At 38.0% G+C, this 15,190-nt stretch overlaps 1 protein-coding gene across 1 annotated transcript in view; it reads right to left on the bottom strand.

The window, feature by feature from the left end:
• Positions 1 to 1,120: 1,120 nt before the first annotated feature.
• The window catches only part of TOP2A (DNA topoisomerase II alpha), a 30,745-nt gene continuing 16,675 nt past the window's right edge, over positions 1,121 to 15,190 (bottom strand). The window contains exons 21-35 of the mRNA XM_059378485.1: positions 14,695 to 14,926; positions 14,329 to 14,463; positions 14,019 to 14,219; positions 13,444 to 13,639; positions 11,853 to 11,944; positions 11,585 to 11,749; positions 11,377 to 11,460; positions 9,076 to 9,258; positions 8,666 to 8,756; positions 4,918 to 5,070; positions 4,556 to 4,682; positions 4,392 to 4,435; positions 3,855 to 3,995; positions 3,210 to 3,409; positions 1,121 to 2,214 (exon numbers count right to left, since the gene is read on the bottom strand). Of these exons, the coding sequence (XP_059234468.1) occupies positions 2,086 to 2,214; positions 3,210 to 3,409; positions 3,855 to 3,995; positions 4,392 to 4,435; positions 4,556 to 4,682; positions 4,918 to 5,070; positions 8,666 to 8,756; positions 9,076 to 9,258; positions 11,377 to 11,460; positions 11,585 to 11,749; positions 11,853 to 11,944; positions 13,444 to 13,639; positions 14,019 to 14,219; positions 14,329 to 14,463; positions 14,695 to 14,926 (2,173 nt within the window). The 3' untranslated portion in view covers positions 1,121 to 2,085. The remainder of the gene's footprint in view (positions 2,215 to 3,209; positions 3,410 to 3,854; positions 3,996 to 4,391; positions 4,436 to 4,555; positions 4,683 to 4,917; positions 5,071 to 8,665; positions 8,757 to 9,075; positions 9,259 to 11,376; positions 11,461 to 11,584; positions 11,750 to 11,852; positions 11,945 to 13,443; positions 13,640 to 14,018; positions 14,220 to 14,328; positions 14,464 to 14,694; positions 14,927 to 15,190) is intronic.

The raw sequence follows: 15,190 nt of genomic DNA, 5'->3' as shown, positions 1-15,190 counted from the left end.
TACATTTTTTTTTTTTTAAGATTTTATTTATTTATTTGACAGAGAGAGACCACAAGTAGGCAGAGAGGCAGGCAGAGAGAGAGAGGAGGAAGCAGGCTCCCTGCCGAGCAGAGAGCCCAATGCGGGACTCGATCCCAGGACCCCGAGATCATGACCCGAGCCGAAGGCAGCGGCGTAACCCACTGAGCCACCCAGGCGCCCCTCTTTTGGTACATTTTTAAAATGGTTTTGTTTTTGACATTTTAATCTTGTCTGTTTGAACTTAAACTTTGGTATAAGATGTGAGGGACTGGATTTATCTAACATTCTAACATTTCTTTTTCTTTTTCTCTTTTGACAGACAGAGATCACAAGTAGGCAGAGAGAGAGAGAGAGAGAGAGAGAGAGGAGGAAGCAGGCTCCCCACTGAGCAGAGAGCCCAATGTAGGGCTTGATCCCAGGGCCCTGGGATCATGACCTGAGCCAAAGGCAGAGGCTTTAACCCACTGAGCCACCCAGGCGCCCCTAACATTTCTTTCTTTTAAATGATTGTCCAGTTGCCCTAATGTCATTTACTGAGACCCTCAGGTAGTTGTCCTGATTATCAAAATTGTTAAAGAGATCATTAAAAAAATAAAACAAAAAAAAACCAACCACACATATTTGACACTACTTGCTCATGGGGGGCCAAGGCCTTCTGATGTGAAGGAGAGGGAGAACTTTGTACTCATGTATAAAAACCCGGGAAAAACCTGACTGGCTTTGATTAGGTCATGATGCCTATCTCAGACCTATGACTAATGCCAGGGGCTGTTAGGTAGGTACATCAGCAAATGATCAGAATTTCCCTTCCCTCAAAGGGAAGTAAAGGGGCGCCTCGGTGGCTCAGAGGGTTAAAGCCTCTGCCTTTGGCTCGGGTCATGATCCCAGGGTCCTGGGATTGAGCCCCTCATTGGGCTCTCTGCTCAGTGGGGAGCCTGCTTCTTCCTCTCTCTCTCTGCCTGCTTCTCTGACTATTTAGTGATCTCTGTAAAATAAACAAAGTCTTAAAAAAAAGAGGGGGGGGGAAGTAAAGACGAATATATTTTAGAGTAAGGAAAAGTGTATACTGCAAGAGAAAAAAAGACAATCAATGGGTTGCTATGTTTAGAACATTTTATTAAAGTAAAAAATTTTTAGAATTAAGTGAAATAGAAAAACATAGTAAATATTTACAAAAACATTGATAACACTACTCAAGTCACACACATGTAAAAATGCAGAAATGTTTTACAAAGTTTGTAAATTGATAATTATGGAGATTTCTCAAAATGGATATAACCGCTCACTGTTGAGTATGGATGGCAATGATATAAGATCTTTGAGTGAATGTTGCCCCCCACTTTTTTGCAATCCAATGGTCCCTAGAAATTTGCTCTTTGGGAGATTTAAAGTTGGAAACTGCCTGAGGGGACAAGTCAAGAATTGAGATGGTCACAACACTAATTTTCTTCACCCTCTGTGTTGAGGTTATATGGACAGTGTTGAGATTATATGGACACAGCCAGGCTGTTTTTCCTCAGCCTCTGCTAGTATTCAAAAGGATATGAAGAATATGAGCAATTTTTCATTGCCTGAGCAAAAATTCAGCACATAAAAGGCTGCGTGGGGATTATTTGTACTAGAACCATAAAGTTCTATCTGATGGAAAATTACCTATAAAACTAAGGTAAAAGAGAATTAATGATGCTCTATCTCATATTTACTGAGAGTAGGAAAGGAGGCAGAGAAGACATTTATAAGAATTTTAGCTTAATGAGTGGTCAATAAACTATATTATGCTGAAGTGACCACACAACTATCTCCAGAGCTCAGAAGAATTTAAAAGCAGATTCTAAAGACAAAAGAGAAGACACTCCAAACATAGACAAAGCAGAGAAGAAAACAATGCCCATGAGGTGATCACTACTTAGACAGTAATAGTGGGCTTGACACACTTCACTTTGATGGTTCTGGATTAAAACCACCTTCCCCAAACAAAATTCAGAGGAGAAGAAATTAAGGGGCTCAGGTAACTCTAAAACCAGTCTTGGGCTCAATAAGACCATTACTTAAAATAATCATGTTTTAGAACAGATCATCTTCATCTGATTCTTCGAGGTACTTTATAGGTTTCTTTGCCCGTCCTGATTTGGCCCGAGGAGCCACAGCTGAGTCTAAGTCCAGATGGAAGTCCTCACTCTCCGCCTTGGATTTCTAGAAGAGGAAGACCAAGTAATTTGCACAATGTTAGTTTGACAGCAACATTTCATTGTAAAAAATATATCAGTAGACTACAGTTCAATGAGTTTCTCTCCTTCTAATAAGTACTAAGAAATAGATCTAAGGCAACTCTCGTTAACTAAGTGGTACATATATATACATGTATATATATATATTTTTAAGATTTTTATTTATTTGTCAGATAGAGAAAGCACAATCAGGGGAAGTGGCAAGCAGAAAGAGAAGCGAGCTCCCTGCTGAGTGAGGAGCCTGATGGTGGGACTCAATCCCAGGACCCTTGGATTAGGACCTGAACTGAAGGCAGATGCTTAACCAACTGAGTCACCCAGGTGACCCATAAGCAGCAAGTTTTTAAGTGTAACTTGTTACAACTAGTAAAAGCTAAATAAATTAGGAGATTTATATTTCTTTCTTTCTTCTTTTTTTTTTCTTTAGATTTATTTATTTGAGAGAGTGAGAGAGCATGAGCGGGTGGGGGGAAGGGGCAGAGAGAGAGGGAGAGGGAAGCAGGCTCCCCAATAAGCAGGGGGCCTGACATAGGGATTGATCCCAGGACCCTGAGATCAGGGTCTGACCTGAAGGCAGACACTTAACCATCTGAGCCACCCAAGTGTCCCTACATTTATTTTCTTAAAAAGTGTCAGTTTAGTATTATTTATTTTTAAATCGATTCTTTTTTTTTTTTTTAAATTAAAGACTTCATTTGACAGAGAGAGACACAGTGAGAGAGGGAACCCAAGCAGGGGGAGTGGGAGTCGGAGAGGGAGAGGGAGAAGCAGACTTCCTGCCGAGCAGAGAGCCTGATGAGGGGCTTGATTCCAGGACCCTAGAATCATGACCTGAGTCAAAGGCAGACACTTAGCGACTGAGTCACCTAGGTGCACCCTAAAATGTGTCAGATTATTAAGAACAAGTCTTGGTTATTTTTTAAAAACACCTATAGAGAAAGGACTGGCTAGGATAAATACCTTGTTTGTGACTGTTTTAGAAATCATTTTCTCAAAATTAGAGTCAGAATCATCAGAAGTGGATGGTTTCCTTTTGCGGCGAGTTTTGGTTTTGGGGGGATCAGGCTTTTGAGGTACATCGGAATTCAAGCCTGGATCCTTTTTAGTTCCTTTTGGTGCAGCCCCTTTCTTGGCACCTTTAGTGGAGGTGGAAGACTGACCTGCAATTCAACACAGGCATTTATCATGAGGCCACTCGTAGACGAATTGTTCTCACTGTGAACTTTCTTTAGTAAGCTATTGATTGCTTATATTTAATATAGAAAAAATCTAATAGAGCTGAAGATACATTAGAGAATCAAAGTATTCTTAAGCATCTAATTTTTTTTATAGGTTTATGTTTTACATTAAATTTTTGCACTGTTTATAAACTCTGTCCCTGTCACAGAAATGAGCTAGAGAATGCCTGGCATTTTGAGAAACATGGTGATTTTAAACCTTTTGACCACCAATTTTGATTATAAAGAGCTAAATATTTGCTTCCATTTGGAAAAGGTTTTTAACTCCAATATTAATAGTAACTTTTGAGAGTAAAAAATTAAAATTGACTTGTGGAAGCCAGCTACTTAATCCTAATATTAACCCATGTCAAAGACTGAAGCTCACTTTTTGCAGCTATCTTCTTCACCACCACCTTCTTTTTAGCAACAGGGTTTAGGATTTCAGTTTCAGTTGAGAAATCAGCAGCAGGAGAACCTGGAGGAAGTGGTACACTGTCCTTGGCATCATCAGCATCAACGTCCATTACTTCAAACGGAAAGGAAAATAGTACATATAAGCGACACATAAAAATCTGTTTCCTGCTCGGAATTTCCATTTAAACGCCAAGTCCCTGACTCTTCTAGAATATTTAAAACATACTCTTAGAACTTTGATCTAATTTCTGGATTCTTCATCAGCAGTTATTTTTTGTACCTCTAGGACCCAGCACAGTAAACAGTAAGCACGAGATGACTTCCAGTATATGAAGTGTAGAACCCCTTTCTGTGAACGAACCCTAAAGAATACCATCAGTGTAATGCTAATAAGAACCCACTTTTATCTTCTAAGGCAGGACTTAGATAATGTAGTCAGATTAGAACCCAGCAGGAACCGAGCGTCACAGTGAAGCAGACGTTTCTATATTTTTACTTAAATACATACCTGATGTGGCACTTTTCTGTGGTTTCAGTTCTTTGGTAGCATGTCTGGAAGAAAAAAACCAAAAACATCCTGACAACCAATTCTAAATGTGTCAAGTAACAAAGACAGTATCATTGATCACTGGCAACAATCATGATAAAATCCATATTAGAGAAGATGCTTACTTTGGGGAAGCTTTGGTCTTAAGTGGACTAACATCTGATGATGGGACAAAATCTTCATCTTGAGTTTTTTCATCAAAATCCGAGAAATCGTCATCTGAATCCAAATCCACTGTGAATTTGGTTTTTGCTATAAAAAACATTCGTAGAGCAAAGAATATGAGGGTAACAGAAATAATATTTAATCCACAGATTGATAAAACATTTCATGAAGATCCCAGCTTTAGCTTAATCTCCTAAAAGATATGTCCATTTTTCAAAAACTTAAAATAATTACTGCTCTAAGATATAACAATTTCTGGGATTAATGCCTTCAAATACACTAGCCACTCAGATCTTTCAGCACATTCAGCACTTTTCCTTACTTGCTGCTCTCCGTGGCTCTATCTCTCGTGGAGGGACATCAAAGTTACTTTCATTACTGCTCATATCTGATTCTGAATCAGACCAGGGGTTTCTCTTCTTTCCTTTTTTGATTGGTTTAAATGACAATGTAGTTTGCTTCTTTGTCTTGGTACCTAGAAGTGAGATAGGAATTAACCACCTTTACATGTTCTGTGACTCACTCTTCTCCATCTATTAACCAACCGTCTTTCAAATATTTATTGAGCTCTGTGCTAGTATTGGGAATACAGTGGTGAAGAGAAATGGACATAGTGCCTCTTCCTGTGGAGTTTATAGTTTGGTCTTCCAATTCCATAAATAAATTGTTGTCACCTCTAGTTATGTAGATGTGCACCTACACTGATCTCACCTTTCTCTCAGTCCCACAATGGCTAGTATATACTGCTTTAATTTCCTGTTCTTGATAAACCCCTTGAAGGTAAAAAGCCATGCTCTCCCACTTCTTGTGCCCTCACATTATTTGAGAGTAATCAAACTCATGGGAACATGAAAGGTCAAAATACTCAAATGATTCATTGGTTTTATATGCTAAAAGATCGCTAGCTAGGTTCAAAGTTAAAGGTGTGCTGCATTCAAAGGTCAGTCTATGACTTTGCACAGTATGGCATACTTTTACTATTTCTTTAGTTTAATACTAAGATGTTTCCATTAGTTTTATTCATCTTTGTATGCCCCACAGAACTGAGCACATATTACCTATTAAAAGTAGATACTCAAGTTTAGACATATAGATTAATCGATGGAATAGAGTTGAGAATCCATAAACTCTAAAATTTATGGGCAATTGATTTTTTGACAAGGGTGAAGACAATGTAATAGGAAAGAAGGTTTTCAGTATGATGCTGGGACAAGAGGATATCCACATACAAAAGAATGAGGTTGGACTCCTTCCTTATGCCATATCCAAAAATTAATTCAAAATATATCACAGATCTATAAGAGCTAAAACTAAAACTCTTAGAAGAAAACATAGGGGTAAATCTTCATGACCTAGGATTCAGAAAAAGATTAGACATGATACCAAAAGCACAAGCAACAAAAGGGGAAAAAAAGATAAAATTAGACTGCATCATAATTAAAAACTTGTGGTTCAAAGGACACTATCAAGAAAAGAAAGAGAGGGCACCTGGGTGGCTCAGTTGTTAAGTGACTGCCTTTGGCTCAGGTCATGATCCCAGAGTCCTGGGGTCGAGGCCTGCGTTGGGCTTCCTGCTCAGTGGGAAGCCTGTTTTTCCCTCTCTCGCTCCCCCTGCTTGTGTTCCCTCTCTCTCTGTGTCTCTCTGTCAAATAAATAAGTAAAATCTTAAAAAAAAAAAAAAAAAAAGAGGGGCGCCTGGGTGGCTCAGTTGGTTAAGTCTTCAACTCTTGATTTTGGCTCAGGTCATGATCTCGGAGTCATGAGATGAGATTGAGCCCTGTGTGGGGCTCTGTGCTCAGGGTAGAGTCTGCTTCAGATTCTCTCTTTCCTTTTCCCTCTGTTCCTCCCCGCCTTACATACCTGTGCTTTCTCTCTAATTAAAATAAAAATCTTAAAAAAAATTAGAATACATAAAGAAATCTTACAACTAACTCAACAACAAAAGATAAATAACCCAATTAAAAACATGGGCAAAGGGTCTAAATAGATATTTTCCTAAAGAAATATGAATAGCCAATAAGCACATTAAGAAGATACTCAGCATCATTAGCCAATAGGGAAATGCAAACTAAAACCATGAGATACCACTTCCTATCCACTAGTATGGCTAGAATGAAAAAAAAAAAAAAAAAAAAAAAGACAAGGGATTAACTGTGCTGCTGAGGATATGGAGAATATGAACCCTCATACATTGCTGGAGGGAATGTAAAATGAGGCAGCTGCTCTGAAAAACAGTGTGGCAGTTCCTCAAAAAGATAAACATAGAAAAAATCATATGACCCAGAACAATTCCATTCCTAGGTATCTACCCAAAAGAAATAAAAACATTAAGTCCATATAAAAACTTGTATATAAATATTCCTAGCAGTGTTCACAATAGCCAAAAAATGGAAAAAAGCCAAATACCTATGAACGAATGAAGAAATAAATAAAAAGTGGTATATCCATACTATGAAAAACTATTTGGTGATAAAAAAGAGTGAAGTAGGGGCACCTGGGTGGCTCAGTGGGTTGAAGCCTCTGCTTTCGGCTCAGGTCGTGATCCTGGGGTCCTGGGATTGAGCCCTGCGCAGGGCTCTCTGCTCAGTGGGGAGCCTGCCTCCCTCTCTCTCTCTCTGCCTGCCTCTGCCTACTTGTGATTGCTGTCAAATTAATAAATAAATAAAATCTTAAAAAAAAAAAAAAAGAGCAAAGTATTGATACATGTCACTACATAGGTGACCCTTTAAGACATTATGCTAAGTGAAAGATACCAGGGAAAAAAAGACCAGCTATTACATGATTTCATTCCTATGAAATGTCCAGAAAAGTAAATCTAGAGACAGAAAGTAGATTAATAGTTGTCTAGGAGGAAGGGAAGCTGGTAGGCAATGGGGAGTGACCATTAAACAGGTAGAGTGTTTGTTTTTCATGGGTTGAGCATACTAAAATGATGGAATGGCACATTTTATTTGTTTTAAAAAGATTTTATTTATCTGACAGAGAGAGAACAAGCAGGGGATGCTGCAAAGAAAGAGGGAGAAGCAGGCTCCCCACTTAGCAGGGAACATGACATGGGACTTGATCCCAGGACCATAGGATCATGACCTGGGCCAAAGGCAAATATTTAATTGACTGAGCCGTCCAGGTGCCCCTGAATGGTATACTTTAAGTGGATGAACTTGGTATGTTAGTATCTTATTAAAAAAAGTAGATACTCAGTAAAGGTATAATCTATAATTCTATTTAATTTACTGAGTGCTACTTATATTCTAGGCATTTTGTTCAACTTTAGGGATAATACAAATGTGACTAAGATGTGCTCACTGTTCTCAAGAAGCTTTATATATTAATATAGAGCCTTATAGTTGGCTAGAAAAGTAGAATTTAATAAACTGTGTTTTCTTTTTTTTTTTTTAATATATTTTTTTAAGATTTTATTTATTTATTTGACAGACAGAGATCACAGTAGGCAGAGATGCAGGCAGAGAGAGAGAGGAGGAAGCAGGCTCCCTGCTGAGCAGAGAGCCCGATGCGGGACTCGATCCCAGGACCCCGAGATCACGACCCGAGCCGAAGCCAGAGGCTTTAACCCACTGAGCCACCCAGGCGCCCTAAACTGTGTTTTCTTTAGATCCCAACTAAGAAACTCAAATTGCCAAATTAACAAACTATTTCAAAATGATCTCTGTCTCTCTTTTTTTAAAAGATTTTATTTATTTATTTGACAGAGAGAGACACAGCGAGAGAGGGAATACAAGCAGGGGGAGTGGGAGAGGGAGAAGCAGGCTTCCCGCCGAGCAGGAAGCCCAATATGGGGCTCGATCCCTGGATGCTGGGACCACGACCTGAGCTGAAGGCATGAAGGCAAAGGCTTAACCCACTGAGCCACCCAAGTGCCCCTCAAAATGATCTCTTCTAACATAAATCATATCCAAGGGACAGTATTAGGGAGGTTCAAGTAAACTTTAGATATAGCCTTCCATCATGTTACTCAGTAAGGACTTACTAAACATCTATGTAGAATGTACTTGGTAACAGACACAACTTAATCTCAATTCTATACCATTTTACTTAAAATTTTTTCATACCTGGTTCTCTTTTCTGTTTTTTCTCCAACCTTTGTTTCAGACCTTCTGGTTCAATACTGTCTTCTGGAGGGTTCCCTTCAGTGTTTTCATTCTAAAAAAGAGCAAGACAAAGATGGTCAAGTTCTGGTAACTTATAATTTGGAATAATGTAAGGTCAAATATACAAATATTTATCTGGTCAAAGAGTGATTTTTTTCTTTAAATTTTGGTTAAGAGCTCTGAATAAAGGTATGGGTATGACTTTTTCAAGATACTTAAACATCTTAAAAAAATCAGGCACATAGGAAAGCAAAGTTATGATTAGATACAGGATTAACTACAAACTATGGGATTAGAAGTTTTATATCATTGTTTAATTTTAAGCCAAAATAAGTCTTAAGTATTTATGTATAGCTTTTCAAGAGTAGTACCTTAATTTTCTTTTTAATTTTCTTTTCTGCCTCTGCTTTCATCTCTACGGTCACTCGGGGGATGACTCTTTTCCCACACGGAGAAGGCAGAACTTCAGCCATTTGTGTTTTTTTCCCCTTTGCTTTCCCCCCTTTCCCAGGAAGTCCTATTTGTTCTTCTTGTTTTTCTTTTGTTTCAACAGCCTACAAAAGGGATAAGAGAAAGCAAGTTTATAAGTCAACAAAGACACTATAAAATCTAGGCTACTTTATAGGAATAGAATAAAAGGCTGGTTAAGGGGCGCCTGGGTGGCTCAGTGGGTTAAGCCGCTGCCTTCGGCTCAGGTCATGATCTCAGAGTCCTGGGATCGAGTCCCGCATCGGGCTCTCTGCTCAGCAGAGAGCCCGCTTCCCTCTCTCTCTGCCTGCCTCTCCATCTACTTGTGATTTCTCTCTGTCAAATAAATAAATAAAATCTTAAAAAATAAAATAAAATAAAATAAAAGGCTGGTTAAACTGATTTCAATTTGTTACATTTTAAGATAAAATTTTTTAATTTATGTATATATGTAATCTCTATACCCAGTGTGCGCTTTGAACTCACGACCCTGAGATCAAGAGTTACATGCTCTTCTGACTGAGCTAGACAGGCACCCCACATCTTAAATTTGTGAATAGCTGTGCCACAACAAAGTATGCCATTGCCATTGAAGATATATATAATTAAGGCCCACTTGATAAGTGTGGACACAGAAGACTGGGTTCTACTCTTGATTCTACCATTTAAGTTTTCTGAAAATAAAAAGGGGAAGCTGTGTTAGGGATAAAATGCATAGATTTATATACACATATTTGTAAACTCAAATTAAGAAGTGAAAGGATGGCACTGGGGAGGGTATGTGAAATGGTGAGCGCTGTGGAGTGTGTAAGCATAACGGTCCACAGACCTGTACCCCTGGGGCAAATAATACATTATATGTTAAGAAAATAATTTAGGGCGCCTGGGTGGCTCAGTGGGTTAAAGCCTCTGCCTTTGGCTCAGGTCATGATCCCAGGGTCCTGGGATCGAGTCCCACATCAGGCTTTCTGCTCTGCGGGGAGCCTGCTTCTTCCTCTCTCTCTCTGCCTGCCTCTCTGCCTACTTGTGATCTCTGTCTGTCAAATAAATAAATAAAATCTTAAAAAAAAAATTTATAAATAAAATCTTAAAAAAAAAGAAGTGAAAGGATGGGATTCTACTTGTACATCCATACTAAAGTGTAATAATATAAAACTGCAGGTAAAACATTTTAGCTTCATTTATGAAATGCTTTTTTTTAATCTTAAAATAATGTTAGAAAACAAAACATTAGTGAGATTTAGATAACAAAGTATCTTTTGAAATTGATGAGCTAGCCCTGAAGGTAAACATCTTTGTCCTTTTAGATTGAGTTGGGAGATTGGGTTGGTCTTTTTCCATATTTAAGTAAATATTCTTATTCCATACTATTCCCAGTTAGTCAGAAATCAACTCCTACCCTTTTCTCTTTTTGTCCAAAAAGTTCTAGTAGTGTGCTTCTGGCCATCATTTACTTTATTCTAACAATCTGTTCTTTTATGTGTTATCTTGGGATGTTTTCTTATGTCTTATTCTTTCTATTGCTAATCGTGAAATGTCTTTTTTTTTTTAAATTATTTTTTATTTATTTATTTTTATTTAATTAATTTATTTGACAGACAGAGATCACAAGTAGGCAGAGAGGCAGACGGCGGGTGGGGGGGGGAGCAGGCTCCCTGTTGAGCACAGAGCCTGATGTGGGGCTCAATCCCAGAACCCTGGGATCATGACCTGAGCCAAAGGCAGAAGTTTTAACCCACTGAGCTGCCCAGGCATCCCAAAAGGTCTTTTTTTTTTTTTTTTTTAAAGATTTCTTATTATCTGACAGAGAGAGATCACAAGTAAGCAGAAAGGCAGGCAGAGAGCAGGGGAAGCAGGCTGCCCGCTAAGCAGAGTGCCCAATGTGGGGCTTGATCCCAGGACCCTGGGATCATGACCCAAGCGGAAGGCAGAGGCTTTAACCCACTGAGCCACCCAGGCACCCCCCCAAAAGGTGTTTTTAAAAAGATTTTATTTATTTATTTGAGAGACGGGGGTCGATCCCAGGACCCTGGGGTCACAACCTGAGCTTAAGGCAGACGTTTAACTAACTGAACCACCCACGCACCCCTAATTGTGAAAGTTCTTGACCAAGAGGTATATTGTTAGAATTGTATATTGTATACTGTTAGAATGTACTATTTCACTAATAAAAACTCTAACATTAGCAATTATAAACTACATACCTCCAGCTCTTCAATAAAAGCAGCCAAGTCTTCTCTCCACAAATCTGATGGACTCTTTCTCTTTAATGTTTCTAGCTCTTGCTCCTTCATAAGAGTCAGAAAATTAAGAGTTAATTTATGGGTTAAATAGCATAAATTTTCATGAGGCACAGTTTTTACTTTCACCACTTTAACAACTGAGCAATGTTACCCTCCACCAACAACTCACTTTTTCATTTCTCAGCTTACACAGTTCATCCTTCTTCTCCTTAGTGAGATACCAAAGAGGCATATCAAGAAGGTAGTTGAAGGTTGGTCCAGAATCTCTTACAGAGTCACTCTTTTCAGCTTCATTTTCATTGTCACTCTCTTCATTCTCTTCTTCATCTGGTACCTAGAGGAGAAATTAAAATGTAGCTTTAACAGGAAATTTGAAACAGAGACATTAGATTCTACATAGTCTTCGATAATATAGAACATGCTAACCGAGAATTTACCTTTTGCTGTGCCTCTTTCCAAGCCTTCACGGGATCTGAATCGTATCCCCTCTGAATCAGAACTTTAATTAATTCTTTCTTAGGCTTATTTTCTATTAAAAAATGTAAACAGATAATGGTTTTGAGGAATATTTTAGGAAAGGAATAGGTTTTACCATATGAATTCAAAAGTTTAACTAAAGTTTAACTAAAAATTAAACTTTATCTTGCATAAATCTATACATCCTGGTTTACAGAGAAGTCTTTTTCCTAAACCACTGACAAATGTAAATTACCACAATTGGGACAGTCAAATCACATTATGAAATTATTGATCTAATTATAATTCTTTTTTTTTTAAAGATTTTATTTATTTATTTGACAGAGAGAGAGATCATAAATAGGCAGAGAGACAGACAGAGAGAGAGATGAGGAGAAGCAGGCTCCCTGCTGAGCAGAGAACCCTATGTGGGACTTGATCCCAAGCCCCTGGGATCATGACCCGAGCCGAAGGCAGAGGCCTAACCCACTGAGCCACCCAGGCGCCCCATCTAATTATAATTCTTAAAAGAACAGGAGGCAATCAAACCTTTATTTCTGATAAGTCTCTACCTCAGTTATGCTCCCTTTTCAAAATTTTAACATTAATTGGGCAATAATTTGTGCCACCAATCCAACTGTGTTATACCCATTCCCTTTTTCTAGAGTACCTTTCTTCCAGTGACTACTGCAGTCAATTTATTACACTTTGAGGGATATTGAATTACTAGCTACAAGGTATTTTGGGATGAATTTCTGAGCACCATTTTTTATCAATTAATTTGATACAGATTACATGTGTAGGCCCCCTACATTTTTATACTCAAGACTGCATAGTCCTATTATTCCCTAAATTCTGGTAAACGAGACACAAATCTTACTGTTTTCTTTGAATCATGTCCATTATCACTCATTTTAGCTTTGCTTTAAGCAATAATTCTAAGAAATTAAGGAGTGCTTATGCTAGTGTTGTTAAAAAATATTCATGTATTTGAACATGTAACTATCAAGTTAAACATTTTTGTGTACGACCAGAAAATTATTCTGTGATCACCAGGAATTCATGTTGCCATGTTTTGGCACTTGCTACTATGACCCATAAGTTAGTTGCCTAGCCTTCCTAGTTAGCACTGGCCAGTGTTGAGTTTTTGTTTTTTTTTTTAAACCTCCTTACAACCCAGCTTTTATCAAAACTGTTTCCTTCCTGGTAACTTAAACCCTGACTTAGTTGCTTCTAGAATGTCTTTAAAAATAAATAAATACATAAAAACCCAAGACATGACTCTTTCAGTCTTCCAGTACACAATTTAGCTGTAATATAAACCCTTTATAGTCTTCCTTCTGGACTTTTTCTCCCCTCTCAGACTTAATAATTCTTCTCTTTATCAGTTTACACAGGTACCTTTCTATCTCTCTATTCTCTGTCTACATGTCAACTAAATCTTGATTTTTCAAGATGTTCAATCTAAGGAAAGCTATATTTTCCAAACTGTAAATGACTAGGTATTTAAAAGAAATGTGTAAAGTTTGGCATAATTGTAGTTTTAGTACAGTTATTGATCTAAAAACATACCAATGATTATTTTGCCATCTATTTTCTCTAAGATAAAGCGAGCCTGATTGTTCAGTTTAGCAGATTCAGCACCAAGCATTCCTAGAAGCCATTCTTTTCTTAATCCATAATATTTAAGCCTGAGTTCAAAGAAGTCTCTTAGAATATCCAACACCGTGTCATATTTCTTTAAACATCCTACATGGTCAAAAAGCACCTAGAAAAGAAAAACAAGATTATAAAGCCAAAACTTTAATGGTTTTAGAGAAAAGACTTTATTCTTCAAAAACATAAAAGTATTCCAGGATTTCCTTTTAAAACTGATATTAAACTTTAATATAAACTGAAACATGGGCACCTCTCATAAAATAAGACATACCAGGGACGCCTGGGTGGCTCAGTTGGTTATGAGCTCAGGTCATGATCCCAGCATCCTGGGATCGAGTCCCACATCGGGCTCCTTGCTCGGCAGGGAGCCTGCTTCTCCCTCTGCCTCTAGCCTGCCACTCTGTCTGCCTGTGCTTGCGCTCTGTATCTCTCTCTCTCTCTAACAAATAAAAAAATCTTTAAAAAAAAAAAAAAAAAAAAAGACATACCATAGAGTTGCATGTGAGACTAGTTTGGAGTTTGAAAACTTTGTGTAGTCCCACTCTCTCTGCCTCTGCCAGTTTCTCTTCAGTCATTTTCACAACAAACTTCACTGTAGTGTCTGTATGGTATTCCCTATAGTCTGTTATGAGAGGTGGAGTCTTCTCAGTTCCATTCAACATGGGTTCTAGAACCTGTTCTTTATATGTCTAAAGAAAGAGATAATCCTTTTAAAATACAGGCTTAGGAGTATACATCAAGTAGTACAAAGTGTTTCCCTGATCACAAAAATCGAAGAAGAAATCCACAGTAACTTACCTGGGTCCATGTTCTGATCGGAAGCTCTGAGATTTCAATGGTTGTGGAATTAAGAATAGCCACTTCACCACTGATCACGTACTGATTTGGAGCCAGTTCTTCGATAGTACCCTTGAAGTTCTTGTAACTTGGAAGCTAAATTGGTATTTTAAAGAAGATTGGGTTTTTAAAATGTGACATTAAAAACAGAAATCCCAACAGTATTAAACAATAAATCTGATAAACATTAAAGAAATCCCAATAGCATTAAACAATAAATCTGATGAACATTAAAATAATAAGTTTTCTATGTGTCCTCTGACTATATAGTCTACTGAATTGAAGCCAGAGGAAAATGAGGGATCCCAATATACACAGAATAGTTACCATTGGCAAAGGTTCTTCTCCATCCATCAAACGCCTGATATTATTTACAACTTCACGAATATCAAAGTTGGGGATTTTGCAGGACCACCCAGTACCAATTCCTTCAGCACCATTTATCAGCACCATGGGTATAATAGGAATATACCACTCAGGTTCAACACGCTGATTGTCATCATATAAAAACTTCAATGTGTGATCATCTTTTGGTGGAAATAACAACCGAGCCAAAGGGCTAAAATAAATAATCAAAGAATGTTATTTTATAAAAACACTGACTTTGTACTTAACTTGTGAAAAGGACATGTGCTAGCTCATATCTATGCATGAAAATTACTTTGGCTTTACTTGCTGGCTGTAATCATTTAACAGTACTTTCTGTGCCCTTTGTATGTGCCAGTTACTGCAGACATAAAATCTCTAAGGAGCTCACATACATGGAGATAGACAATGCACATACATTTTGTCAGGTGGGGTAAATGCTAAGGAGAAAGAAAAA

Source organism: Mustela nigripes, chromosome 16 (assembly GCF_022355385.1).
Source record: "Mustela nigripes isolate SB6536 chromosome 16, MUSNIG.SB6536, whole genome shotgun sequence".
Classification (NCBI taxonomy): Eukaryota; Metazoa; Chordata; class Mammalia; order Carnivora; family Mustelidae; genus Mustela; species Mustela nigripes.
This window is presented reverse-complemented; position numbering and strand designations above follow the sequence as displayed.